General features: G+C 52.9%; 1 protein-coding gene across 8 annotated transcripts in view; it reads left to right on the forward strand.

The window, feature by feature from the left end:
• The window catches only part of ARRB1 (arrestin beta 1), a 74,132-nt gene that overhangs the window by 39,225 nt on the left and 7,946 nt on the right, over positions 1-26,961 (forward strand). For 2 of the 8 annotated variants that reach the window (XM_084774017.1, XM_084774018.1), the window contains exons 2-14: positions 10,318-10,348; positions 11,677-11,737; positions 15,310-15,354; positions 16,074-16,300; positions 17,056-17,115; positions 17,917-17,984; positions 18,693-18,828; positions 20,208-20,292; positions 20,661-20,733; positions 22,297-22,434; positions 23,392-23,475; positions 24,737-24,760; positions 26,489-26,559. In XM_084774017.1, the coding sequence (XP_084630143.1) occupies positions 10,318-10,348; positions 11,677-11,737; positions 15,310-15,354; positions 16,074-16,300; positions 17,056-17,115; positions 17,917-17,984; positions 18,693-18,828; positions 20,208-20,292; positions 20,661-20,733; positions 22,297-22,434; positions 23,392-23,475; positions 24,737-24,760; positions 26,489-26,559 (1,103 nt within the window). Of the gene's footprint in view, positions 1-7,215; positions 7,425-10,317; positions 10,349-11,676; positions 11,738-15,309; positions 15,355-16,073; positions 16,301-17,055; positions 17,116-17,916; positions 17,985-18,692; positions 18,829-20,207; positions 20,293-20,660; positions 20,734-22,296; positions 22,435-23,391; positions 23,476-24,736; positions 24,761-26,488; positions 26,560-26,961 lie in introns of those variants that run through there. The other 6 variants (XM_084774021.1, XM_084774014.1, XM_084774016.1 and 3 more) reach the window with 6 other exon arrangements.

Consider the following 26,961-nt stretch of genomic DNA (forward strand, 5'->3'; position numbering starts at 1 on the left):
TTTGCACTCATTTACACGCTCTAGCCCATACCCCTACTTGTCCTACCCCGTAAATCTTCCTTCATCAGTCTGGATCATGGCCAGATGTGGCTGGAGGCTTGCATGCCTGGATAATTACAGGGACTCCTAGGAGTCCATGGCCCCCAGCCCTCAGGCCAACTAGACATCACTCTGTGCCCAAGGACTGTGTCAGGCCCAGGGGACATCATTGTGAAGTTTTGAGAAGGGCTACAGCAGGAGCCGAGGTGACGGAAGCCCAGCGTGCTCGCTTGTGGTGTTCTAGGCTGTCTGGGACACAATGGCGGGGCTGAGTGAGCCGGTCTTTTGGCTCCAGTGCAAGTAGCTGCCCCCCCCCCCCCCCCCCCCCCGCCCAGGCTTTGGTTTCTGTCCAGGCAGTACTGTGACCTCTCAGGACCCCCTGTTCCCTCCCTTCCCGCACCCCCCCCCCTCGCCAGTGGGGGAGAGAGGTGACATTTCCTGTCTCTCCCCTCCTGGGCTGACCTGAGAAGCAGGTGGGCTGAGCGTGTGAAGTGTTCCAGTCTGCTACTTCCTCAAGGCAGATAGCAAGACTAGCCCAGCACAAACAACTCGGCCCAGGGAGAATATGTTAAGTGCCCCCCATGCCCTCCCCCCCCCCACCTCCTGGAGCCTCTGCTGCCACTGCCACCTGCTCCTCACGCCTCCCTGCTCCCTGATGGCTCTTCTCACACCCAAGAAAGTGGGTCAGAATGTAGGGCGGCTGCCGCTGACAACCAGTGCCCCCTTGCACTGGTCCCTACCCCACCCAGCTGAGCCAGTGCTGCTACAGGGGCAAGGGAAGGGCAGGGCGTGGGAGTGGGGATGAGGGGTGGGGCAGGAGGGGGCGGAGTAGGGGAAGTTACGAGTTCAAGGGTGTGTGTCTGTGTTCAGAATTCAGCTCCAGCTCACCATCCTCTCACTCTGACTGACCGTGGCCCTCCACTGCCTTCTGGATGTGTTCCAAGTGTCTCGGCCTGGTCCGCAAGGCCCCCCCCCCACCAGCTAGCCACCTGCTGTGTTAAGACCCAGTTGTATATAGAGATGACCCGTGACTCTCCAGGAAGGATGGACCATCCTGGAACTCAGCCTGCCCTCCTGGGGTCTTCCCAGGCATTGCCATCACCTCCCACCGTGTCCCCGCCCCCCACCGCCACAAGCCTTTCCCAGAGACAGCCATGCAGTCCCACCTTCCAGTACTGGGAGGTGTTAGAAGCAAGGTCTCGGGAGTTTTGTCGGCACGTGTCCATCATCCTGAAACTCCGGAGGAGGTGGCAGAAGAATCAGAAGTTTGAGATGCTCCTCACTACATGAGATCTCTGCCCGCCCCCCCCAATGTCTAAGCATCATTATCTAGTTCTCCAATGTCTGCCTTAAAAAAAAACCCACACAACTGTATTTTGTGCATATGGTTGTTTTGCCAGCTTGTTTGTGAACCCTGTGGCTGCCTGAGACCCAAGAAGGCCCGAAGAGCTGCCAGACCCCTTACAACTGGCGTTACAGATGATTGCGAGGCACCATGTGGGTGCTGGACATTGATTGCAGCTCTTCTGGAAGAGCGGCCAGTCATCTTAACTGCTGAGCCTTCCATCCCCCTGGCTCCTCCATTTCCTATCGAGTGGCTTGTGGGCAATTAGATTCCTCCCGTGTAAATACGAATAGAGTGCTACTCCGTATAGGACTGTTGATGGAATACGTGAGTTGTTTGTGATGCACCATCTGGGCTCTGTTGTAGGCCAGGTTCTAATACCAGCTGACAAATGAGCGGCGGCTGCTCACTGGGTCAGTAACCGCCCCCCCCCCCCAATACTCACAAAGGAACAAGTTGTCCCTATTGCTTTCCCAGCTCACACAGGGGACCCATGTTCCGTCTTGTGTTGGTGACTTCCCACAGATGGGTCTGTACACTTCTAATGCTGCATTGTGGTGCCTTTGGGCATGTTTCCTGGGGTCTCTGAGTCTTGAGTTTGTCTTGGCATTGAAATAACATACCATGCATGGCTGACTCAGCACAGCCCTGGGCATCCAGGAAGGCAGAGTGGATGGTGGCCGCTGTTCTTAGTGGGTCAGCAGGGACCATGTACTGGGCGAGTAGTCTGACACCTGGCATGGGCAGGACTGGGTGAGTGAGTGAGTAAGAGGTGAGACAGTCTTGATCAGAGCTGGTTAGAGGCCTGTTTTGGGGGTATTAACTGTGATTGAGCCTAACCCCATGTGACCTGCCCCAGGAAGCATTTTCTAAGTCCAGTGCCCATTGGCCACAGCAGCCAAGCAAAGTAAAGCTAGAACCCCCTCTCCAGAGCAGAGCGATGCCGCCACCTGTGGCCCCATGCTTGTCACACTCATCTTATGACAGTCACTCAACAACCTTAAGCTTTTATTGATTCTCGGAGCAGGCTTTGCCCTAGGCAGCGCACTGTGCCCCAAGGCCCCCTTGCAATAGGTGCTCCGTAGGTGCTCCACTCTTCCCCCCTTAATTCATTTATCTCATTACTTTACAACCCGATTGAAGCCCCTTCCCTCCTCTCCTCCCAGGCCCACCCTCACACCCCTCCCCTTCTCTGAGAAGGGGAGGCTCCCATGGGTACCAACCCACCCTGGCACATTAAGTTACAGCAAGACTTAAGTGCATCCTGTCCTACTGAGGCCAGACATTCCCAGCCTGTGGAAAAGGGATCCAAAGGCAGGCAACAGAGTCAGAGACAGCCCCTACTCCAATTGTTTGGGGACCCACATGATGCCCAAGCTGCATATTTGCTAACATATATGGAGGGGCCCTAGGTTCAGCCCATGCATGCTCTCTGGTTGGTGGTTCAGGCTCTGTGAGCTCCCATGCCCCCAGGTTAGCTTACTCTGTAGGTCTTCTTGTGCTGTCCTTGGCCCCTCCAGCTCCCTCGCTTCTTCCACAAGACTCCCAGAGGAACTCTGCCTATTGGTTGGCTGTGGGTCTCTGCATCTGTTTCCATCAGCTGCTGGATGAAGCCTCTCGGAAGACAGCTAGCTACGCTAGCATCTTGTCTGCAAGCACAGCTGAGTATCATTAATAGTGTCAGGGGCTGGGAGCCCCACTCTTATTTCTGTTCTAAAGGTGAAGTTAGTTAGTAGGCTGTCACATCGCTGTGAGTGGGGACGTGCTGGTGTGCAGCTGGGGGTCAGGGAAGCAAGGCTCCCTGGAGACAGCAGTTGTAATGGCAACACCGTGGCCTGGGGTAATGGCAACACTGTAGCCTGGGGTAATGGCAACACTGTAGCCTAGGGTAATGGCAACACTGTAGCCTGGGGTAATGGCAACACCCGTAGCCTGGGGTAATGGCAACACCGTAGCCTGGGGTAATGGCAACACTGTAGCCTGGGGTAATGGCAACACCGTAGCCTGGGGTAATGGCAACACCGTAGCCTGGGGTAATGGCAACACTGTAGCCTGGGGTAATGGCAACGCTGTAGCTTGGGAAGGCTCTGAGACAGCCACCGACAGGTGAGCCCTGATTTTTCTTCACGGAGACTGTGGCGTGCCAGCATTCAGGGGCTAAGATCTGGGCTGGGGAGACGGCTCAGTCAGTACCGTACATTCGTTGCAAGCGTGGAGCCCTGAGTGGATTCACATGGCATATGTGAAATGAAGCCAGGGGTGTTGGTATGCATCTGGCATCTCCACTCTGGGGAGCAGGGACGAGGAGGTTCCTGGGGTTTGCTGGCTAGTCAGCCTGGCCTGCTTGGTGAGTTATAGGTAGTGAGAGACCCCAAGAAAGGTAGAGTGGTGCCTGACCACGGACACCCAACACTTCCCTCTACACACACACTCACATGTGTAGGAGAACATCTGTACATGCGTGACGTAAGACATAGACACACCCCAGAGTTCCTTTACTTAAAATACTTAGCATTTGTTCCAGATGGTTCTTTCTCAGAGACTTGAGGCCGACCTTGTTTATGCTCAGCACACCATACAAGAAAATAACAGAGAGAAAGAGTGTTTTTTTTTTAATGCCCCTATTATTTATTTGGGCACATTTCCTTTCAAACTCTCTCTCTCTCTCTCTCTCTCTCTCTCTCTCTCTCTCTCTCTCTCTCTCTCTTCTTTCTGTTTTTATAAAATAGAAATTTTTACTATAATATACACATTGTGGTGTGCCAACCTGTGGGTTTTAGCGTATCCACAAGGTTGCAGTTCTGTAAGTACTGTCTAAGCCCACAATGTTGTTACCTTCTGAAGAAACCGTGAACCCACGAGCACTGGTCTGCTTTCCTCTCTAGCCCTTGCCTCCCAGCACCCAGCCCTCACCGATCCGCTTTCGGTGTCCATATGTTTGCTTAGTCTGTATGTTTCAGGTAGGTGGGATCACACAGTGCGTGGCCTCTTCATCAACTGACCATATGATTTCAGTGTGGTAGCACGGATCAGTATTTCATCCCCCCATCATATTGGTCTGCTGCATTTAAAATACATATATTCATTTTATCATGTGTCAGGCATTCTCTCTTTTGTGGCTATTTTAAGAGATGGTTACTGTGGACACCCAGGGATAATCCTCTTAAAGACAGTCTTTGCTTTCTTGGGTCTGTACCTAGGAGTGAACCAGATGGGTAACATCTTAACTCTCTTTAGCTTTTTTGGAGACTCCTTTCAAAAGTGGAGTCTAGGGGCTCGAGAGATGGCTCAGAGGTTAAGCGCACTTCCTGCTCTTCCAAAGGTTGTGAGTTCAATTCCCAGCAACCATATGGTGGCTCACAACCATCTATAATGAGATCTGGTGCCCTCTTCTGGCCTGCAGGTGTACATGCAGGCAGAGTACTATATATGCAATAAATAAATAAATATTAAAAAGACAAACAAACAAAAAACAAAAGTGGAGTCTGTCTTTCAAAGTGGCCGCTACACCACTGTCCACTTTACACTCTCACCAACAGTGCGCGACTGTTTCACTCTCCTTGGATTCTTGTCACCTTAGCTATATTGTCCCTCATTAGAGCCATTCCAGTGGGTGTGCAGGGTTAGCATTGGCTGATAGAGTAGAGTGTGTGCTCTTAGTCACTGAGCCATCTCTCCAGCCCTCTTCATCACTGTATATTTGCAGTAAGTTTTGAAACTGGCAAGGGCATGCCTTCCAAATTTGTCCTATTCTTTTCAAGACTGTTTTGACAATTCTGCTCCCTCGCGTTTCCCTGAGAGTTTTGGGGATCGGTTTGTCACAGGCATTCCCCGTGTTAGGTTCCAGCTGGTCTGCTGCGGTAACAAATGCCTCAGGGTGCCAATAATTTTAAAATCTTGTATCTGACAAGGCTCTCTGTCTGTGTTACCATGTGGCAGAAAATTCAGATCATTGCTGAATTTAGCAGCAGCAGCAGAAAGGCAGGGCGGCAGACAAAGTGGTACTTCACCGGGGTGTCCAGGCCCTAACCCTCAGAGCCCATGAATGGTGTGCTGTGTGTGGCAATGGGCAGTGAGCTTTGCAGGTGGGCTTCAAGTTCTAATCTGCTGCTGGCCTTAAAATAGAGAGGTTATTCTGGATTCACCCAGCTGGGCCCAGTGTCACTTCAAGGATCTCTAAAGGTGAGAGGGCAGATCTGAGTGACACAGTGTAGTGAGAACTCACCTTCTTATTTTTTAAATTTTTTTTAAATTTAATTTTAATTTATGTGTATTGGTTTCAGATCTTGGAGTTACAGGCAGTTGTGGGCTGTCATGTGGGTGCTGGGAATTGAACCCGGGTCCTTTGGAAGAGCAGGCAATGCTCTTAACTACTGAGCCATTTCTCCAGCCCAGAACTCACCTTCTTTTGCTGGCTTTGAAGGTGGTGGCAGGAGGCTGTTGGACAGGGAAGGAGGGCTCCTAGAAGCCAGAAAGAGTAGGAAGCAGATTTGCCTCAGAATCTCCAGAAGGCGTCAACGGCTGCTGGTGCCTTGATTTTAGCCCAGGGAGGCCCATCTTGACTTTCTGAAGCACAGACCATGGGTAAATTTGTGTTGTGCGAAGCCATTGACTTTGGGGGACTTTGTAATGACAGTTGCATCAAATGGGTCTGAGAGGTTTGCACAGCCTCTTCTATGTACCTGGCTGGAAGTGGCATGGGGTGTCATTGGGCAGAACAAGTCTTAGGGTGGTGTCTACCTCCTTAGGACTGGAGATGCTTGCAATTCCCACATACCCAGCCTCAGGGAAACAGTAGTGGTACCCATATGACTATCTATTACATCTTTGATGCCTGCAGCATTCATTTCTATGATCTAAAATCCAAAAAATAAAGCCAGGTGTAGTGGTGGATGCCCTTAGTCCCAGCACTGGGAGGCAGAAGCAGGTGGATCTCTGTGAGTTTGAGGCCAGCCTGGTCTACATAGTGAGTTTAAGGACAACTAGAGCCACATTGTGAGACCCTGCCTTGAAACAAACCAACCAACCAACAAACCCCCAAATAGTCAAGCATAGGAGTGCATGGCCTTAATACCAGCACTTGGAAGGCAGAGGCAGGACAATCACTGTGACTTTAAAGGCCTGCCTAGTCTCCATTGTAAGTTGCAGGCCAGACAGGGCTACATAGTAAGATTCTGCTTAAAAAACAAAAACAAAAACAACAACAACAACAAAGCAAAACAAAACTCTGTATATGTGTGTAGTATGTGTGTGTTTGTGCACACGTGTATGGAGGCTGGAGGTCAATGTAGCTGTCTTCCCCTCTCATTTTTCACCTTATTTTTTTGAAACAGGGTCTCTCACTCAATATAGAGATTTTTCTGAACCCCGAGCTTTCTATGTAGGCCAGACTGTGTGATCTGAGAATCCCCCAGGATTTGCCTATCTTTGCCTCCCCAGAGCTGGGGTTACAGGAGCACACTGCCTCGAGCCAACTTTTATGCGGGTGCCAGGGATTCAAACTCAGGCCCTCATGCTTGTGAAGTGGGAAAGTCATCCACAGAGCCATCTCCCCATCCCCTAATCTCTTAAGTAGACTTCCTAAACAACTAGTCACTTGTGACAGCGGTCTTGGACAATAGTAATCTCCAGAGCCTCTTCTGCTTGCTTCGTGGGACCACAGGTTATGTCCCAGACATAGGTGATTGGACCAGGGGCTGGGATACCTAGTCAAAGCTGACCAATCAGATTTCTCTCCTGGGAATTTGGAATGGGGCCATTCAGTCAGTTAGCAGCGGGAGCTGAGAGAGGGGCAGGGGAGAAGCAGGCTTGGAGTGTGAGTCACATGCAAGCCCAAAGGATGGAGGAGCAGAAAAATCCCTGAGTAAGCGGAGCGAGCTGGTCCACAGAGACAATGGAGCAGCCGCACAGACAGCTTCGCAGCCAGGAGGACCCGCAGCCCCAGAAGGAGCGGTGGAGACAGGGAGCCACAGCCTGAGGCTCCGATGGCGTCCCCGTTCCCAGCTCCGGTCCCAGCTCATCCTGCCTTCTCCTCCTTCCCGTGAGATTTTTGACCTCCTTATAGGACCCCGCCCCCTCTGTCTCTTGAGCTAGCCTCAGGAAGGACGCTGCTGGTCTTTTTTTTTTCTTTTGGGGGAACCCAGGTGTGACATGAGGCTCAGGTTGTGGGGCACAGGCAGGGCTGGGGGTGAAACCAGATGCAGCCGCTCATACCTGCAAGGCTAGCTGGGATTGTGGTCTCAGGTTAAATTGGTGCCTGCCACGCGCAGAAGGTCTGTGTGGTGTTGCACACGTTGCGGGGAGGGTGTCTTGGAAACTGAAAATACCCCTGTGGAGCCTCTTTTCCGATACTGTTTAGGGCAAGACGTGGCTAGAGTTTGGAGTGGTGGCGCTTGGCTAATTAGCTGGACGGGCTCAGCACTGTTGACTATGGAGGCTAGGATCTGCATCTTGCAGTGGGATTGTCCAGGACCAACACGGTCCTGGGAAAAGTACTTAAAGGCACGCATGAGGAATAACAAACGCTTGCGAGAGAACGAGGCAGCTGCTGTTGTTTGAGGAAGCTACGAGAGTCCTGGCTTCCTGAAGGAGGCGGCCTCCCGTGCTGACTAAGGTAGTAAGAAGCAGGACATTCCCTACTGATGGCTGTGCATCCTGCACTGTCTGCCCTTCACCCCAGCACCTCTCCTCTTCCTCTCCCCCTCTTGTTGGTTCTTCCTGCCTTTTTGAAACACAAGTTTTAGGAAACAGTGGGTTGGATTAAGATTCTAGCCCCACCCTCCAGAGGGAGGCCCAGTCTAAAGCAGGTCTGGGTCCTGACCTAGCTAGCCCCTTGTTTGCTGTGGTCCAGTTAATTATCTGTGAAGTGGGAGTTAGAATATCCGGGTCTACGATGAGAAATGATTAGCTGCTCATTAAAGCTCCTCCCTTCCCTCTTCTTTCCCTCCTTCCCCTGCTTGGTGAATACTGTTCCTTCTGGCCCTAGGTGTGTCTCATCCTTTCCAGCAGCTTCTGGAGTGGCTTTCCCTCTCTCAGTTGTTTATGCTGTCTGGGCGTGAGAGCTTTTTTTGTTTCTCTCAGAGCCTGGGCTTCCAAGGGCTGGAGGTGAGCGAAGCTTGGAAGCCACAGGCTTTTCACTTCTGTGGTGTTCCGGAGAAGTACGGGGCGCCTAGCTCCTAGCCTGGAGTTTGCTGTTTCAGACTGGGTGGTCTGCATTTCTCCCCACCCCCCCCACCCCCTTAACTTTAACAAGTAGCACACCCCTGGCCAATTGTGGCATCTTCACACTCCCCGCACTGATAAATATTAATAAGGAGAAGAGGCGCCAGGGCCCTCGGGGAGTGCTTGAGGGAATGCTGGGCCAAGCTCTCCTTTGCAAGCAGGGCTCAGACCCATTAATATTCCCAGGGCCCCAGGAGGGAGGGAGAGAGGAGGGAGGCCCAAGGCTGTGAGACCCCACAGAGCCACAGGCCTGGGTACCTGCTGAGCGGCTTCTGGGAAAGATTCAGGCCTGACTGCTCACCTGGTGGAGCTGTCTCTCTTTCCTGGTCTGTCCCATCTCGCTCTGCTTCAGGCTTTCTGTTCCCTTCCCTGCTTCTCTTTTCCTCCCATCTCTTGTTCATCTTCTCTCTTCTCTCTCTCTCTCTCTCTCTCTCTCTCTCTCTCTCTCTCTCTCTCTCTCTCATATCTATCCCTACTTTTTCAATACCTTTGCTCATCCCCTGGTCTCTTGTTCATTTCTCATCTGCCTTCCCCTAGTGATGGCTGAGAAATTGTGGGCTGGATGACGGCATGTGGGTGAGGGGCCTCAGGCTCCCAAATACAGTTCTTAGAGGGCGAAAGGGTTGTCACGGGGGACAAATGGCACTTTCCTTCCTTCCTTCCTTCCTTCCTTCCTTCCTTTAAGATTTATTCTTTTTTTTTATTTATTCATTTATTATGTATACAATGTTCTGTCTGCACGTACACCTACAGGCCAACAGAGGGCGGTAGATCTCATTTTAGATGGTTGTGAGCCACCATGTGGTTGCTGGGAATTGAACTCAGGACCTTTGGAAGAGCAGCCAGTGCTCTTAACCTCCGAGCCATCTCTCCAGCCCCACAAATGGCACTTTTCAAGATCCTGGGACTACATTGCCATCTGACCTCACACCCAGTGCTCTATGCTATGACCACAGGCATCTCCCCTCACCCCCACCCTCCCCACTTTCCTGGGCCTCCGTCCCTTGGCGAAGCAAGGCAGTTCATTTCTTTATCTGTTCAACTAATATTTATTGAGCCCTTGCCACCTGCTATTATTTAATATGCCGTTGTACAATAGCGAGGCGTGCCCTTGTGTGTGTTTGGGATTCACCTGTGGACAGGAGAAAGAGAGAGAGAGTCCACTGTTGTGGTGTGGGCATGCTCGCAGGGCAGGCAGGGGAGGCATGAAGTAAAGCTCGTGTCAGCTCAGGGGGGCTGGGGAGAAAGAATCAAGAGAAGGACTGGGCGGGGCGGGGGCGGGGGCGGGGGCGGGGGCAGGGCTTGAAGGAAGTAGGTATTTGGGAAGAACATTCAGGCTAGGAGAATAGGGTGGAGAAACTTCTAGAGCGAAGGCCTTGTGCAGGGGTCACCTGGTGGAAGAAGGAATGGTAAGGAGCAGAGAGGCCAGAGAGAGTGAGGCTGAGGAGGAAGAAGGCCGAGGTGACAGGGAGGGGAAGAGGTGAGGCCGGAACAGGGACCTTGCAGGCACTCGGGGCTTTTCCTGTGTGTGAGCTGCGTGGAAAAAGGAGAGCAGCGGGTGGCTGGTCCTAGGAGCTGGCCTGCTCTGAGGCTTTGCTGGTGCCTCTAGGACACTCCAGGCCTCTGTCTTTGGCCCTGCCTCAGGGTCGCCTACAGGAGATTGGTTGGGCTAAATCCATTAACCCTGGTTTCTCCTCTCTTTCTTTCCACAGAGTGTTCAAGAAGGCAAGCCCCAATGGAAAGGTGAGTCTGTGGTGCGCGCGCGCGGGCTCTTCACGGTCGTCCCCACACTCTGGGTGCCTCTGTGGACTAGGGGAGGAAGCAGCATTCCCAGGGAGAGCCAGGCACTGCTAACTGTCTAGGGCGGACACAGCCCTGTCCGCAGGAGCCCTCAGTTCTAACGGGGAGGCAGGAGGTAAGGGGAAGCCTCCTCTTCTGTGTGGGTTTCAGGGAGCCCCAGCTGTGGAGAGATGGTCTGGGGTGTGTGTGTGTGTGTGTGTGTGTGTGTGTGTGTGTGTGTGTGTGTGTGTGTGTGCCAGCCATGGCTTCCTCTGAAGGTGACACAGTTCTAGGCAAAGCGAAGTGAAAAGTGGGCGTTCTAGGTGGAGCATAAAATCCATGGAAGTGTGGGGCATCCCAGGGTAGTGTCCAAGTGAGCAGATAGGGCAGAGATGAGGAAGGCGCAGGGACCCATGGCAGGAGTCCTGTGGCTGGCCTTAGCAGCTCACACGCCCTGGGTTGCTGTGTGCGTTTCCATGTCTCCATTTGGTGTCCATAGCCGACATCGCTAATCTTTTAACCTTTCCTGCTGAGCTGGAATCTATCCTATCTTGGATTCCTTGGCAATCCAGGGCCCGGAGGCATCCCAGACTATTCAATTAGATTTGGTACTCAGAACGAAATCCATTTGTCATCCTTATGCCCCAGGCACAGAGGAATGGTCAAAGAGTTCTCAGAAAGGCACAGCTATTATATTTGCATGTAAGGTGTGAACCGTCCCTGCCGGAGGCTGCCTGATGTCACAGGGACTGGTGTGGTCACCCTTGAGGAGCACGGTGGAGTGGAATGGTCGAGACCAAGGGCAGGTTAAGGAGCAGGGGGCGTCTAGGATGGTGCTCGCAGTTTTGAGCCAGTGGAGCTCTATGTGGCTCAGGGCTCTCTCTCATTGGCTGGTGCCTGGGTCGGGAGCTAGCTCCCTGACTCCTCAGTGACCCAGAAGCAACGTCCTCATTTAAGTGGCTCCTTGCCTGGTGCAGGGAGACAGAGCTGCAGAGCCCAGAGCCAGCCTCAGCACTTGCTAGCAACTCCTCAGTAGTCTTTGGCTTGAAGAACTCTCGAGGCCTCAGTGTGTTCGTCTATAAAACAGGAAGAATAATAACTCGTTCCTAGGGCTTTGGGAGGCAGAGGTGTTTGCAAACTTTTCAAAGGTCTGTTATCATCAATATTAGGTTTGGGGCGAGGGGCCACATTAGGGGTTAGGAATGTGTGTAGGTATCAGCGTTAGCTTCGGGGCAGGGCCCTGTGTTTTGCTGTCCCACAGCCACTAATGCTCATGTGCCTCTCCTCCCCAGCTCACAGTCTATCTGGGAAAGCGGGACTTTGTGGACCACATTGACCTCGTGGACCCCGTGGGTGAGTGCTGGACAGCAGGCCAGGGGAGAGCTCCATCTCCGGGGGGGTCCTGGTATCCAGAGTGGGTGGGCATGGCTTCAGGCTTTAGGAGGCAAGCTTCTGGGCAGCTCCTCCCTATTCGAGAGAGAGGCCTCTTTGGCTGCTCCAAGGTTGGAAGGAGGCCCTGATGGACCGCGGCAGCCACGGCTTATGTAAGGCTTACTGTGCAGCAATGATAACTCCTGCATTCCGGACCGAATGAGGCACAGAGAGGCTCAGCAACTTGTTCCAGGTCACAGATCTAGTGGGTCCAATGGTCTGATTCTAGCCCCCAGCTCTGCTATCTTCTAGGGAAATCCTCCTTAGGACTTCCAAAGTAGGGGCCGTCCCCACCTACGTGGGGGCTCTGTAGGAGATGCTGAGTCACAGCTGAGATCGGCTCCCAAGGTCTTGTTTGAGTTCAGAGTTTCTTGCCTTTGGATCTGTTGCCATCTTGGTCTGGATTATTCTTTGTTGTTGGCATCTGCCTGGTACATTGCAGGATGTTTGCCAGCATCCATGGCCCCTGCCCATTAGGTACCAAAACTACCCCTACCACCACTATAGTTAAGACAATTTGCTAAATGACCCTGTGGGAGTAGATTGCCCACACTCAGAATGCCTGCTTCTATAGAAAGACATTCGCCTCATGGCCTCTTTTCATACTGTGCGGGGGAGGTCCAGAGTCATCCTGATTTACAAATGGAAGCACTGAGCTCAGAGAGGCTTAATATTGATGATGATGATGATGATCATCATCATCAACAACAAAAATAACAACAACAACAACAACAATAATGTCATCCTGGTTTACAAATGGAAGCACTGAGCTCAGAGAGGTAATAATAATAATAATAATAATAATAATAATAATAATAATAATAATAATAATAATACAACAATGATAACAATAACTGTTATTATTACTATTATTACTATTATTATTATTGGTATTATTATTATTATTATTATTATTATTATTATTATTATTATTATTATTATTATTATTATTAAGGATGGTCATGAATAAGCCAGCATGATAGAAACTGAGGCCAGGGAAGGGGAGGAACCAGGGTGTGTAGCTTGGGAAATTGTCTTGGAGATGTTGCTATGCTTGGTGTGCACTATCCTGGGGCTAAGGGGAACCCTTGCGGTTCCCGAGTCAAGAGGACAGAGCATAGTCGCAGGTTTCAGCTCATCAGAGAGAAGACCTATGTGACTGAAAGCAGAAGCCCTGGGGGCCTAAGCCCACAGGGCATTGGCAGGGCTGCAAGCTGCAGATTCGGGCTTTGCTCCAGGCCCCTTCCTTTACGACTTGGGACAGGACCACCCGCTTTTCCTCTCCTGTCTTGCTTGGGGATAGTGTGTAGGTCTTCGGATGTTCCTCCCAGTTGCCTCTTCTGCAGAACTGGCTTTTCTTAGGCACTAGGCCCCAGGTTTACTGGGATTCACCTGTGCTCAGCTTCAGGCAGTGGTTTCCAGAGAGTTCTCTGTGGACCAGTGTTAAACATAAGCTTAGCAGGAGCATCAGAGGCTGTGGGATGGTGAGAGAGAAGGAGGGAGGCAGATCTTCAGCGTACACATTGGCAGTGGAGGGTACCTTCTCCATGTCAGGCTCCCTGCTGGACCTGAGGACCCAGCCAGTTCCTAGGGCACTGTCCAGGTTTGGTCATGTGCCTGAGTAGGAAGCCCTCTGTCTATGGCACTGCTTTCTCTCTCTGAACTGGTCCTGTCTTCTGTTTACTCTTCCATCCCATCTGAGGTGGGGACCTGATGCTAGTCCAGGGCCCAGGGCCCAGCTCATGGGGCATTTGCTATCAACTCTGGGTGCTTCCTACTAGCCTTCACAGTTTATTGCTCGCAGGCCACAAAGCTGAACCATTCCTTCTGCCTATCTTGTCATGTCCCTCGGTCATCTTGTGGACAGCACTTTCTTATCCTGTGGGGCCTGGCTCTAAGTCACCACCCCCCTCAATCCCACTGAGGAAGCACCCCCTGGGAGGGACATTATGTGTACACTTAGCTGAGTGTCAGGTGCTCAGTCAGTGTAGGATATGGCGCAGAGGTGATTCCATCATGGATGCTAAAGCATGTATGGAGAGGATGGACTGGGAACATCCCTGTTTAGAGATCCCTATAGCCTGGGGCTAAGATACTCACTATCTGTTTCTTGAGATACTCTGAGTAGTCAGTTATAGAGATTGCAGTGGGCATAGTGGTGTTGGTGGGGGTGGCTAGTGTGCCAGTGTGTTAGAGTGCATGTGCATATGTGTGTGTGCGGGTATGGATGCGGTATGTGCACACGCGCATGCACGTATGTGTGTGTGCATGTGTGCATATGAGTGCATGAACAAGTGCATGCATGTATGCGTGCGAGTGTGTGTTTGTTTGTGTGTGTGTGTGTGTGTGTGTGTGTTTATGTGTGTGCACGCCTGACAGAGATGATCCTTGGGACAATGCTTTCAAGTTCCTCAGGTGCTCGGCTGAGAAGCATCTTCTGTGTCGTGCCAGATGCTCTGCTCCCAAGGACAACCCTTGTGAGAGGCATTGAGGCACTTGCCATTCCCTCCGCCCTGTGTGAGTCACTCTGATCACTGTGACAAGATAGTCACTTATCTGGGCGATGGCTTTAGAGGTTGCAGCCCACAGTCAGCCAGCGCTGTGGTACTGCAGTGAGGCAGAAGGCCATGACAGGGAGCAGGTGGAGCTGCTTCCGTCACAATGATCAGGAAGCAGAGAGGGAGGGAGAGACTTGAGAGCCAAATATACCCTTCAAGGCACACTGATTTAGATTCTTCCTCCAACTAGGTCCCATCCCCTACAGGGCCCGACACCTATTAAGCTATGAATTCACGGATGAGTTAGGGCCCTGAGGGCCAGTCATTTCCCAAGGCAGACACTATTGCTTTGGAGACCAGCTTTCAATACACCAGCCTTTTAAGATCCAATCCGTAACAGGGCCTGTCCAAATACTTCCATGTGTGACAGAATTTGCCTGTGTACACGTTGATACAGACTGCTCATCTGTCCTCACATGAGCCTGAGAGCTACTGATCAGCACCTGTCCTCCCAACCCCCCTGATCCATAGACCTCCCAAACCATGTTCCAGAAGCTCTGAAGGCTTCCCTGTTCCTAAGCCTGCTGCAGAGTCTGTTTATTACAAAGCTGGTCTGACATGACTCAAGGCCACTTTACCATAGTTAGCCTCTTGGTGAGATTAGTCATTTAATGATGGCAATTCTGAGAAAAGTCCTTGTGTGGTTTTGTCACTGCATGGAGGACATAGTGTGCTTACACAAGCCAAAATCACCATGATGTCCCTAGGCGGAACAGGGCTACCTCATATATGCCGTTCTTTGACATGTTGTCTGTGACTGCAGCTGTGTTTTCCTGTAGAGTTGTCAGTGGCTCTGAGAGTAGGTACACATCCTGCAGAGGGCTGTATCTGAATGGGCTGCGTGCCCTAAAGCCGTCGGAGTTCGGTTTGTGTGCACATTTGGGGCTCTGGTTGAGAAGGACAAATGGGGAGACCCCGTTCATCGTCTCCCCTCAGATGGTGTGGTCCTGGTGGATCCCGAATATCTCAAAGAAAGGCGAGGTAAGCCGTGCGTGTTCCCCCTACTCACAGCATGCCAAGCGCCTCCTCGTCCTCTGCTCTCCGGTGACATCGGCAAGCTGCCTCCTTGACGCCCGAGCAGGACTTCAGCTAATCCCATAGCTTCACCCTGTCCGTCCCACTGGTCCTTTAAATGCACCGGTACATTTGCTGTACTGAGAACTCTGGTCTCCTCTGGCCCAGAGCAGCCCTGCTTCATGCCCACCTTGGGAGAAACGTATGCCCCAAGCCCTGACCCCGTCATCAATCGTACAGCAAAGCGTGGGGCAGGCGGATGACAGCAGAGCCGGCGAGAGGGTCTCATTTTATAGACATAAAAATAAAAGGTTTGGGTACAAGGTGGGGGCTAGGCTGGGCTGAGGTCCCCTGCCTTTTAGATATAGCCTTCTGTTCGCTTCCCTAAGCTGTCTCTATGCCCCTCTCTCCAGCCTGCCAGTCTAATCCAGGCACCATAGCTACCAGGCTGCCTAACCACCCTTTCTGCCTCTCTATGCAGAAAGATGGGGTGGGGAGGGCAGAACTGCCCACCAGAAAGCCCCTTCTTAAGAGACCCCCATCAAGGCTGCCCTCGAAGGGCGTCCTGTGTCAGAGAGCAGCATACCCACCCCCATTTAAACCTGGGACAGGCTTGTAGCCTCCAGTAGGCAAACCCCAGGGCTGCAGCTGGAGCTCTGGTGGGGGGTTGTGTGCTACCCTCCCAGGCCCCTCCTCAGTGCCCCTGCTCCTCACAGTCTACGTGACGCTGACCTGCGCCTTCCGGTATGGCCGAGAAGACCTGGATGTCTTGGGTCTGACTTTTCGCAAAGACCTGTTCGTGGCCAACGTGCAGTCCTTCCCACCAGCCCCTGAGGACAAGAAGCCACTGACGCGGCTACAGGAGAGGCTCATCAAGAAGCTGGGGGAGCATGCCTACCCCTTCACCTTTGAGGTCAGCCCTCTTTCTTCGCCTGCATTCCAGGCGCGTCACCTCTGGGGGTGCTCTCAGGGCAGGCGTATGGGGAACCTGTGAGGGTAGCTGCTTTGGCTCACCAGGTTGTGACCCAGGCAGTGTCATTTATATTATCTGTCACGTGCCTTGTCTCTGGCTGCTGTGGACATGTCGCCTTCACCTCTAGCCTGCTCCTTTGGCCTTCCCACATTTAAATTACTAGAAAAAGGAAAACCCAGGGATGGTTGCGGTGAGGGAAAGAATCCTGCCTGGCCCTGAGTCTATCTATCTTCTCTCAGATAGGCTGCCCGCTCATCCCCAGCTTATCCCCCCCCCCCCCCCCCCGCCCTCCTACCCTCCTGCTCCCCTGCCCCCCGCCCCGCCCCCTGCCATGCCTCCTTACTATCCCAAGATCCCATGCTTCTGGATTCACTTCACATCTTCATGTTTCTGAGACTCCATGAGCCTGGGGCGGGGCTAAGATGAGCTCTTAGGCGAAGAACATTCAAATTCTTATCTTTCCTAGTCAGCCCGGACCCTCTGTGGGGCGTGGTGTAATATGGCTTGACCGGGACCAGGGGCTCCTAGTCTGATGGAAGAGATATGGCTTGCTTTCAGAGGACGTGGTCTGATGGAGGAGGGATGGTCTGTCCTCAGGGCACCCGGTCTGATGTGTATATAGGAGTGACAGGGGTGTGTAGGGGAGGACAAGGCGGGGGCAAAAGGTTAGCTCATGTTATTTGTCTCCTGACCAGATCCCTCCAAACCTCCCATGCTCGGTGACATTGCAGCCAGGGCCCGAGGACACAGGGAAGGTACGTCACTCCAAGAAGACCATCTCTGGGTCCAGGCTCTCATGTCCCCAGAGTCCTGGTTTTTCTCTCTATGGGGTAGCGGGCATCTGGAACCTTCCTTCCTATGGAAGCTGCCTGAGCCTCGGCCTGGCTGATATTCCTTGGACTACCAATGTCCTGAGACAAGGCTGCAGATGCAGGCTGGCCTTCACCCCCATGTTCAGTGATGTGTCACAGACTCTCCTGAGTCACTCTTGCTGGCTCTGGTATTTGACTGCACAGGATTAACACAGCTTCTGAGTACCTCACGCAGGCCCTCGCAGCCTTGTTTGGAGATGGGATCGCTGCTGTTTTAATGGGGTGGGGCGGTGTGTGTAATGCCTGAAGTTTGGGCAGGTGTGACACCAGCAGCGTCCCAGACCCCAGACTTTAGAGCCTACTCTCGCCATCTGCAAAGCACAGACAGTGACCATGTTCCCTCATGTTGTCAGAGAGCTAGGTAGAGACACTGTGACACCCGGCACAGGGTCTACACACAGCCGATAGCTGGGCTGCCTTGAGGAGGACAGCCACTCACACTGGCGCAGGAGTCCCAGGGGTGATTGGGGTCGGCTAGTGGGCTCACAGGAGCAGCTCAGGAGTCAGGGGCAGCAGCGGACCAGAGACAAGATTGAGTACCAGGGTTTTCAGGTTCACATTAAAGAGTCCTCAAGTGGCAGAAGCTTGTGTTTCCAACCCAGCATCCTGGTTCGTAAGATGGGAGGGTGGTTGGGGACCTTGCCTCCCCCAAAACCATGGGGGTCAGCGTGTCCTCCTCCACAGGCCTGTGGTGTAGACTATGAAGTCAAAGCGTTCTGTGCCGAGAACTTGGAGGAGAAGATCCACAAAAGGTGCGTAGGATGCTGGCGGGAGCGGGAGGAAGGATGGCAGGGGAAGTCCAGCAAGGAGCAATGAGGAGGGGATGCGCTTTGAGAAAGGTCCGGAAGGCTTTCAGGTCACCATGAGCTAGCTAGCTTCCTGAAGGAGAGGATGGCCTGAGGGGCCAGAGCCAGGCTTCTCTCATTCCGTCTTACCCCTCCAGACTGCAAACATTTTTGGTATTAGAAACACCCCAACTTCAGTTAACTTTCAGCAGTGGATAGGATGTTTCCAGGCCGTCCACATTCCTGTTTGTCCAGGGAGAGGCCGTCAGCAGGGGAGGGGAGTGGAAAGAGGGAACCTGGAGGGCGCTCGCTGTGGCTCAGAGAGGGGACATTTCTCCTGCAGTGCTCAGCAGACAGAGAGGACAAAGTAGCTGACTTCTCATGGCTTCCCTTCCTGGGGTTCGAACCTCCTGCTTCCTGCCGTTGCACGCAACTCTGACGCCCATGCATCCTAAGTCCGGTTCCTAGACGAGGCGCCTGAGGGGCGTCCACCAGCCTCTTTAGGGATGAGTTTGCCACCTGGTGGTGACTAGGTGTATTACAAGCATTTCCATCTGCTGCATGGGCAGCTCCTGTATCAGGGAGCTAAGACTCCTCTCTTGAGTCTGTCCCAACTTTCCTCTTAAAAGCGGAGAGGCTGGTGACTCTGTTTTTCTCCCCCACAATCTCCCTTAGGAATTCTGTGCGGCTAGTCATCCGGAAGGTTCAGTATGCTCCAGAGAGGCCTGGCCCCCAGCCCACGGCTGAGACCACCAGACAGTTCCTTATGTCAGACAAACCCCTGCACCTTGAGGCATCTCTGGATAAGGAGGTAAGAGGCTCAGACCCCACTGTGCCCATCTCTGAACCCCATCAGACCCCACTGTCTCCTGAGCTCCCTTGAGGGGTTTGGGAATCCTGTTGGGGTGGAAAGGACTGGCAGAGGTAGGTGTGTACCTCTCTGATAGGAACAGTGTACCCTTTGGAAGCATCCTGGCCATCCCACCCCACATCCTGATAATTGCCTGCTTCAGGCCGGGTGGAAAAGCCTAGTCTGTCACCAGGGAGATCGGGATAGGACCCAGGGACTCCTTGTTAATTCTCTCTCACCCATGAGCCAGAAGGCAAAAGACTCTTGAGAAGTCAGGGACTCTAAGCCAGCTGACTGGAGTGTGGGTGTGCCCCTCCTTCTTGGGGCAGCTAAAGGCAGGCGCCTGGGCAAGATGGCGGTGCCCTTCCCTAAGAATTCAGAGCAGGTCGTTCAGTGAGCGGGTTAGCCATTCCTCCCTTCCCTTGAGTCTTTCCAGAGCTTTCTGTGTCTACAAACCCAGGCTATCAGAGCCCACAGGGGCTTGAGACATTGCTCCGTCCAAGCCCTCACACTGAATAAAGGAGAGACTGAGACACAGATAACCTGTCCAAGGCCATGCAGTCTTCATCACCGCCGTTGCTCTTACTGTTGTCTTAGTGAGTGGTCAGAACAGGACTGGAGCCGGGCACGCCAGCTTCCTTTCCTTCTGTATGTGTGTATGTGGGTGTGCAGGGGTGTGTATGTGTGTGTCTATGCATGTGTGTGGAGCTGGGTGTCAACCTTAGGGGTGTCATTCTTAGGGACACCATCTACCTCCTTTAAGACAGAATCGGTTATTGGCCTGGAGCTTACCAACTAGGCTAGACTGGCTGGCCACTGGGCCTCAGGGGCCCTCCAGTCTCTGCCTCCCTAGTGCTGGGATTACAAGCAAGGGCCACCACACCTAGCACTTTTTTTTAAAGAAAGTTTTATTTATTTATTTATTAAGTATACAGTGTCTTGCTTGCATTTACACCAGAAGAGGGCACCAGATCTCATTATAGATGGTTGTGAGCCACCATGTGATTGCTGGGAATTGAACTCAGGACCTCTGGAAGAGCATCCAGTGCTCTTAACCTCTGAGCCATGTCTCCAGCCCATACCTAGCACTTTTACACGGGCTCTGTAAAACACAAGTAGTTTTACAACACAAGTAGTTTACTGACAAAGCCATCCCCCAGTCCTGGAACGTCGTCTTGTGATACTGACATCCTTGAGAAGTCCCACAATGGCACTGCAGGTCGATGCACTTGGTGTTTTGTGTGACATTTCTATACCGGTGGAAAGTGGCCGATGAGCTGAGGGCAGAGGTCAGAATACTCAGGTGTTGTCCCCACCCACGCTTTCCCTTTGCCTTACAGATCTATTACCACGGAGAACCTATCAGCGTCAATGTCCACGTCACCAACAACACCAACAAGACTGTGAAGAAGATCAAGATCTCAGGTAGCTGGGGACCCTTCCAAGGGTTGGCATAGCTGTAGGCATGGCCTTTCTTAAAAGCCTGAGACACCACCATCAGGAGCTTCCGAGGCTGGCGCCTGCTCTCAGCCAACTTCAACACTGGCATCCTGGGCCGTGGGCTGACGCTCTGGCTCCCTCTGGGCCCTGGCCAGGCTGTCCTGAGAGGAAAGACTTGGTCCTAGAAGGGACTGGGGTTTGGTCCAGGGAGGTATTTCTCTTTGGGTGGTGGCCTCCAGTAAAGCCGGGCCATTGTCTCAGGCTAAGCATCCCCACCGTAGGGAGCTTGAGGTGCATCCTGGGAGCTGCCCCCTGACACATACGCTCGCCTTTCCCTCTCTCTCTCTCTCCAGTGCGCCAGTATGCCGACATCTGTCTCTTCAACACAGCTCAATACAAGTGCCCAGTGGCCATGGAGGAGGCTGAGTAAGTGTGTTTGAGGCCAACTTTGGATGGGTGGGGCTGGATGGAGAAACGGTAGCTCTGAGTCCCTGGCCCAGGCATCTCCTGTCAACCTGCTGAGGGCTGGGCTTCCACCTTCTTCCACATTCACTGTAGATGGTGTGAAAGTTTTCTTCTCCTTCTTCTTCTTCTTCTTCTTCTTCTTCTTCTTCTTCTTCTTCTTCTTCTTCTTCTTCTCCTTCTCCTTCTCCTTCTCCTTCTCCTTCTTCTCCTTCTCCTCCTTCTTCTTTTTTAATTTTTCATCTATTTGTGTGTGTGTGTGTGTGTGTGTGTGTGTGTGAGACGCATGTGGAGGTCAGAGGGCAGCTTGTGGGAGTAGTCAGTTCTCTCCCACCACGTATGTGTTAGGCTAATTTGGGCGACATGTGCCTTTACACGCTGAGTGGCCTCACTGGCCCCTGTTTTGGCCTTTGGGCCTAGGTCTCACTCTGAAACTCACTGTGTAGGCCAGGCTTGCCCGGACCTCATGGCAACCCCTCTATCTTCAGCTTTCCAAGCGCTGACATTACAGGTGTGAGCAGCCGCCGCTGCCGCTTTGACATGGTTTCACTTATCCTAGAGATGGAGATGTTACTAAGCCGAAGTATTTTCATACTCGTTGTTGATTAAAAAGAGAACCCACAGCCACGAGGCATAGATTTCTGTTGAGTGTTGGGGGTACAGTGAAATGACCTAGAGCCAGAATAGCCTTTAGCCCCAAGTGGAACGCCACATCCCGTCATGGCTTTGCACCGGCAGCCTGGAGAAAGGGTAGCTGTTCCAGTGGGCGTGGTTTCCTGTGGGGTTGGGCTTGGGATTGAGATGTGCCTGGCTCTGCTCAAAGAGGCAAATCTGAGTCTCACTCCATGGCTGCCCCAGGGTTCGTTGCCTGCACCCATCTCAGTTTTGAAAAAGGGAGAGCAGGCAAGCATGAACAGTGGAAGTACCAGTACGTGACCGGTAGGTTCGCATTACAGCAAGTAAAGTTTCAATGGTAGAACCTAGGCAGGGGCTTCCAGACGTTCAGTAGCTTTACTCATGGTCTGTATGTGGTGATGCTTTTAAAAGTAAATGTGGGCTGGGGAGGTGGCTGAGCAGTTAAGAGCACTTGCTGTTCTTCCAAAGGACCAGGGGTCATTTTCCAGCACCCACGTGAGGCAGCTCACAACAGCTTGTAACTCCACTTCCAGGGGATGTGACGTGCTCTTCCGGCTTTTGAGGGCACTTGCACGCATGTGGCGCACATACCCTCATATGCACCACACATGCACATAAATAAACTCTTAGCCATTAAATAAATAGTAAAAATAAATGCTCTGTTTAAAGGTGCATTGTGGCCGCTCCTAGCCCAGGAACAGTCCTGCTTGTGTGGTGTGCCCGTCCTCTTTCTGGTGGCAGTGGGCTTCTTGCCAGAGCTGGGCCTGGCCCAAGTGGCCCCTGCATCTGGGATATGGAGGCTGCTGGCGAAGGGAGTTTTGGAACAGGGCCAGGCCAGACATCTTGGCTGGGTTAGGGCTGGCATCTTCATGCTGCGTCTCTACTTCCCAGTGATACTGTGGCACCCAGCTCAACTTTCTGCAAGGTCTACACACTGACTCCCTTCCTGGCCAACAACCGAGAGAAGAGGGGACTTGCCCTGGATGGGAAACTCAAGCACGAAGACACAAATCTGGCTTCCAGCACTCTGTAAGGACCACCCCTCCCCCCATGCCCCCCACCTCCAAGTCCCAGGCTCCCCCCCCCCATTCTTAATAGGGCCTGTCCCCCAGAGTGTGGCTAGCCAGAGAGGCTGTCGCTTTAATCCTGCCTATCCAGTCAAAGACAAATGGGCCCCATCACTTGACTCTGGGGGAAACAACTGGAAAAGCTTCCTGCAAGAATTGGCAGCTCTCAGCCTAGAGTCCTGAACACAGATTGAGTGTGTCTCTGATGCCGTTGAGGCTGGAGGGGAGAGAGTGGCTTCTAGAAGGGTCTTGGAAGGAGATAAATGGGGACTTGGAGAGGCTGGGGGAGAGGTGGCGAACTGGTTATGTAGCTACAAGGGCCCCTTCACGTGTGGCAACATAAGACCACCTTGTTCCGTGGCCATCACGGAGCCTTCAGGGTTGCCCCACTCTAGAAGAGTCTAGACAGCTGTGAGGGGTCTCCTGTCCCCTCCCCTCTGATGACATCTGGCTCTCTGTACGGGATTTGGTCTCCGTCTGTGGTACCTGAGACCACAATTCCCAGCTTAGACTCTTGGTTCAAGCTAGACCGTTATCACATTATCACCCCTTGTAGGCTTCCCACTTACCTACCGACAAGCTCTTTGTCCCTTTTTGACTCTGACTCATATACAACTTGCCATCAGTGCCCTCCCCCGCCCTCCCCACCGCCCCAATGAGGGATCACCTCCCGAACGCGTCCTTCCCATGCTACCCTGGCTCCCAGCCACCCCTGGCTTCTCGGCTCTCACCGTGGGTCTTTTCTGCTTATGGGTTACCCGGGCTGCAAGTTCCGGCACACTGGCGCAGCTCCCTTTCCCACCTTTGTTGGACCTGGTGGTTCAGGAGAGGCATGGACACGCCTCACGTCACAGTGCACTGCCTACCACATCCCACACGCCGGGGAACCCCAAGGACCAGCTTCCCTGTCTCCCTACAGGTTGAGGGAAGGTGCCAACCGTGAGATCCTGGGGATCATTGTTTCTTACAAAGTGAAAGTGAAGCTGGTGGTGTCTCGGGGCGGGTAAGTCCAGCTGCCCCAAGCCCCCCTACATCTCCCCCGCCCCCCCATGCCCCATCCTGCCTCTTCTGGCCTTTCAGCTGCATCTTCCTGAGGAGGAAGAGGAGGAGATGGGACTTAAGAACTTGCTCTTTTCTTTCTCCCTCTGGCTCCCCCCACCTCCTCCACTGGCTGAGGCTCTTCCTCCCCTTCATCTCTCTGCCTTTCTCCTCCTCTTTAGCCTAGGCCCTGGGTCTGGATCTGAGGATTGGGCACAGGCTATTTTGAGTCGGGGTGTCCTCAGACTGTGTATTGTGTGTGACTCAGGCCTACATGGCTACATGGGCTCACATACACACACACACACACACACACACACACACACACACACACACACACACACACCCCTCTCTTAGAGACTGAGAAACCCAGAGCTACACACACACACACACACACACACACACACACACACACACACCCCTCTCTTAGAGACTGAGAAACCCAGAGCTACACACACACACACACACACACACACACACACCCCTCTCTTAGAGACTGAGAAACCCAGAGCTACACACACACACACACACACACACACACACACACACACACACACCTCTCTTAGAGACTGAGAAACCCAGAGCTGCATTGGGAGGTTGCTAACTTGGCTGACTTTCCCCTTCTGTAGATGAGGAGAATGAGGCGTAAACAGTTCTCCTGAAGAACTGAATAGCATTTGTTAGGGCAGTGTCTCCAAGGCAAGGACGCTGCACAACTCTGCTGCCGTAGCTGGGAGGGAGAAGCAGGACAGCAGGCATCCAAGGCCACTCTTGGCCGCATAGCGAGTTTGAGGTCAGCCTGGACTGTATCATACCTGACTCAATAGAACAAAGAATATTGTCTCTGCGGCTGGCAGTGTTAACACCGACTTTGTATTACACAGTGTTTCTAAGCCCAGCGGCCAATCCTGTGTTCTGTGACCTTGCAGGACCCACAGTCTTCCTACATCCTAGTGACCCCCAAAGTCTTCCATCTGCCATTAGATAGCCTGGGAGTGGGGAATTAGTTCCTACGGATGAAGGTCCTGGGACGCAGGGATCTGCAAGGCAGCCCGCCCCTCGGTGCCCTAGATGAGACGTCAGCTGCACAGGGGTAGGGGTGGGGGTGGGGCGTGTTCTTTGGGTCTTCTGTGGCAGGGTGGCAGCGTGGTGAGTGAATGCCGTTTCTCTTTTCTCCCTCTCTGCACTCTGTCCTGCCGCTTCTTCTGCTCCTCTGGCCCACTCAGCCTGTTGGGAGACCTTGCATGCAGGTAAAGTCCTTCCTTTGTCTGCTTTGTCCATCTTCCTGGAGGTCCCCGGGGTCACAGGCTCAGCTGATCGGAACCACAGGGGCCTGGGAGGGAAGAATCTAGGGGTCACCTCAGACCGCAGGCTGGGGATGTGCTGCAGCCGGAACTGTACCTGGATGGAGTGGGGGGCGTGAGGTGGGGCAGAGATGTGGCTCCTAGCAGAATGCCCCGACCAGCTTTCCTCTCCACTCAAGTGACAGGACCCTTTGTAGACAACAGTGATCTGGGCAGTGGCCTCTATGAGGGCCACTTGAATTACTGACCTGAATCCTAGGATGCTTCAGAGATATGCTGTATTCTTAGTGGCTTTCAAACTTCTACTCCACTGAGATCTCATGGCTAACTGCAATCAGTTGCCCGTGCAGCAAGATGACAGACAGCTCAGGGGTGTGTGTGCCCATGATCAGTGGGACCTCCTGTTGTCACACGATGATGCTGTGACTCATCCTATGGAATCTGAGTGCTTCAAGAGCTAATTCTATCTTGTTCAGTGCCATCCAGCAAAGGGTTTATGAGGCCAGACTTGAGGCCAGGTTTGTATAGCACACTGGAATCGCAGAAGGGGAGACAGCGGTGGCCTAACTACCCCCAGCCTGGCAGAAGCAAGAACCAAGTCCTTCCAGTCACATCCAGTATGGCTTCAGTGAAGGCTGCCTTGTTCTGGCTTCTACCAGCTCAGCACACCGCAGTCCCTTCCTCCCTCCCAGCTGGCTCTGAGCGACAGGGTCAGGAAAAATGTGGTTGTGTGTCCTGGAGGCATTCATAATTTTAGGGAGGCTCTCCTTGGACGATGCCTCCTTTCCACAGAGAGGAGCCTGCGGGGCTACTTTCAATCAGTCTCCCAATTCTGTTTATCATCTGGTGGCTAAGGGGATGAATGGTGGAGCCAGAGCCGTTCTTCACTCACCACCTAGTAGCTGTGCAGCCTGAGGCGAGAGACTTACTCTACGGGCACCTCAGCTTCCTGGTCCCTGTCTAGGCCATCACAGTAGTAGGGTTGTTGTGAGGATTGTCAGAGTTGCTCTAATGAAGGCCTTGGAACAGTCCTGGGTACACCCTGTACCGTGTAAGCATCTGCTCTTATCCTCAACCTGTCTGTCAGGGATAAGGTCAGGGGAAGAGCCTGGTCACTAACAATGGCTGATGGCCAGCTCTCCCTCTCACACGCACACACATGAGGTGTTAGAATCTGCACATGGTGTGGACAGGTCTGAACCCCAGTCCCTGAACCTTGTAGTGGGCAGGGACCTGGAGTCACCCGAACACCTTTATAGGAGTGTTGGGAGATGGGGTGGGTAGGATCGGGGGGGGGGGGGGAATTGGGAAGGGCAGTGTCAGGAGGCCATGGTGATTTGAAGTGTAGAGGGCCCCCAGGATTCCTTGGTTACCTACTGACCATGGTGTGAGTCCCCAGTTAGCATGGTCCCCAGCCCATGGCAATCAGACAATCCTTAAAACAAGGGGGATTTCTGTTTCTTTTGGGGCATGGGGGAGGGGAGGCTGGGGTTGGGGGGTGCAGGAGTGGGTGGGTAGGACTTGTATCTCTTTCTAAAGACAGGAGAAGAGGCAAAGGTCAGAACTAGGGTGCAGTTGCTTCTCTATGACCTCCCCAGGCCTCAGACTGACAGGGCATCAGACCTCAAAGCCTGAGGCTCCCTCCGGGCTCACTGAGTTGGCTATGTGTTTCAGTGACGTGGCTGTGGAACTGCCTTTTACCTTAATGCACCCCAAGCCTAAAGAGGAGCCCCCACACCGGGAAGGTGAGTGGGACCCATGGGTCACTGGGGTGGGGTTTACCTGTTATCCCAACACCCCACTTCTTTCTGGGTTAGCCTCTGGCCCAGTATCTCCTTTCCCAAGCTCGCAGTCTTGCTGGGGCCCACAACATAACTAGTATTTGCTTTTGACCCAACTGGGAGACAGAGAAACCTGACACCTGTTCTCTGTGGGAGAGGGAGGCTGGGAGTGGAGGACTAAGCCATATTGGGGGATTTTGAATTTTTCATTTAAAACTATGTTTATTTAGTCAGGTGTGGTGGTGGCGGCACACGCCTTTAACCCCAGAACTCGGGAGACAGAGGCAGGGGGATCTCTGTGAGTTCGAGGCCAGCCTGGTCTACAATGAGAGTTCCAGGACAGCCAAGGATGTTACACAGAGAAAC

The sequence above is a fragment of the Acomys minous genome, assembly GCF_964271855.1.
Source record: "Acomys minous genome assembly, chromosome: 2".
Classification (NCBI taxonomy): domain Eukaryota; kingdom Metazoa; phylum Chordata; class Mammalia; order Rodentia; family Muridae; genus Acomys; species Acomys minous.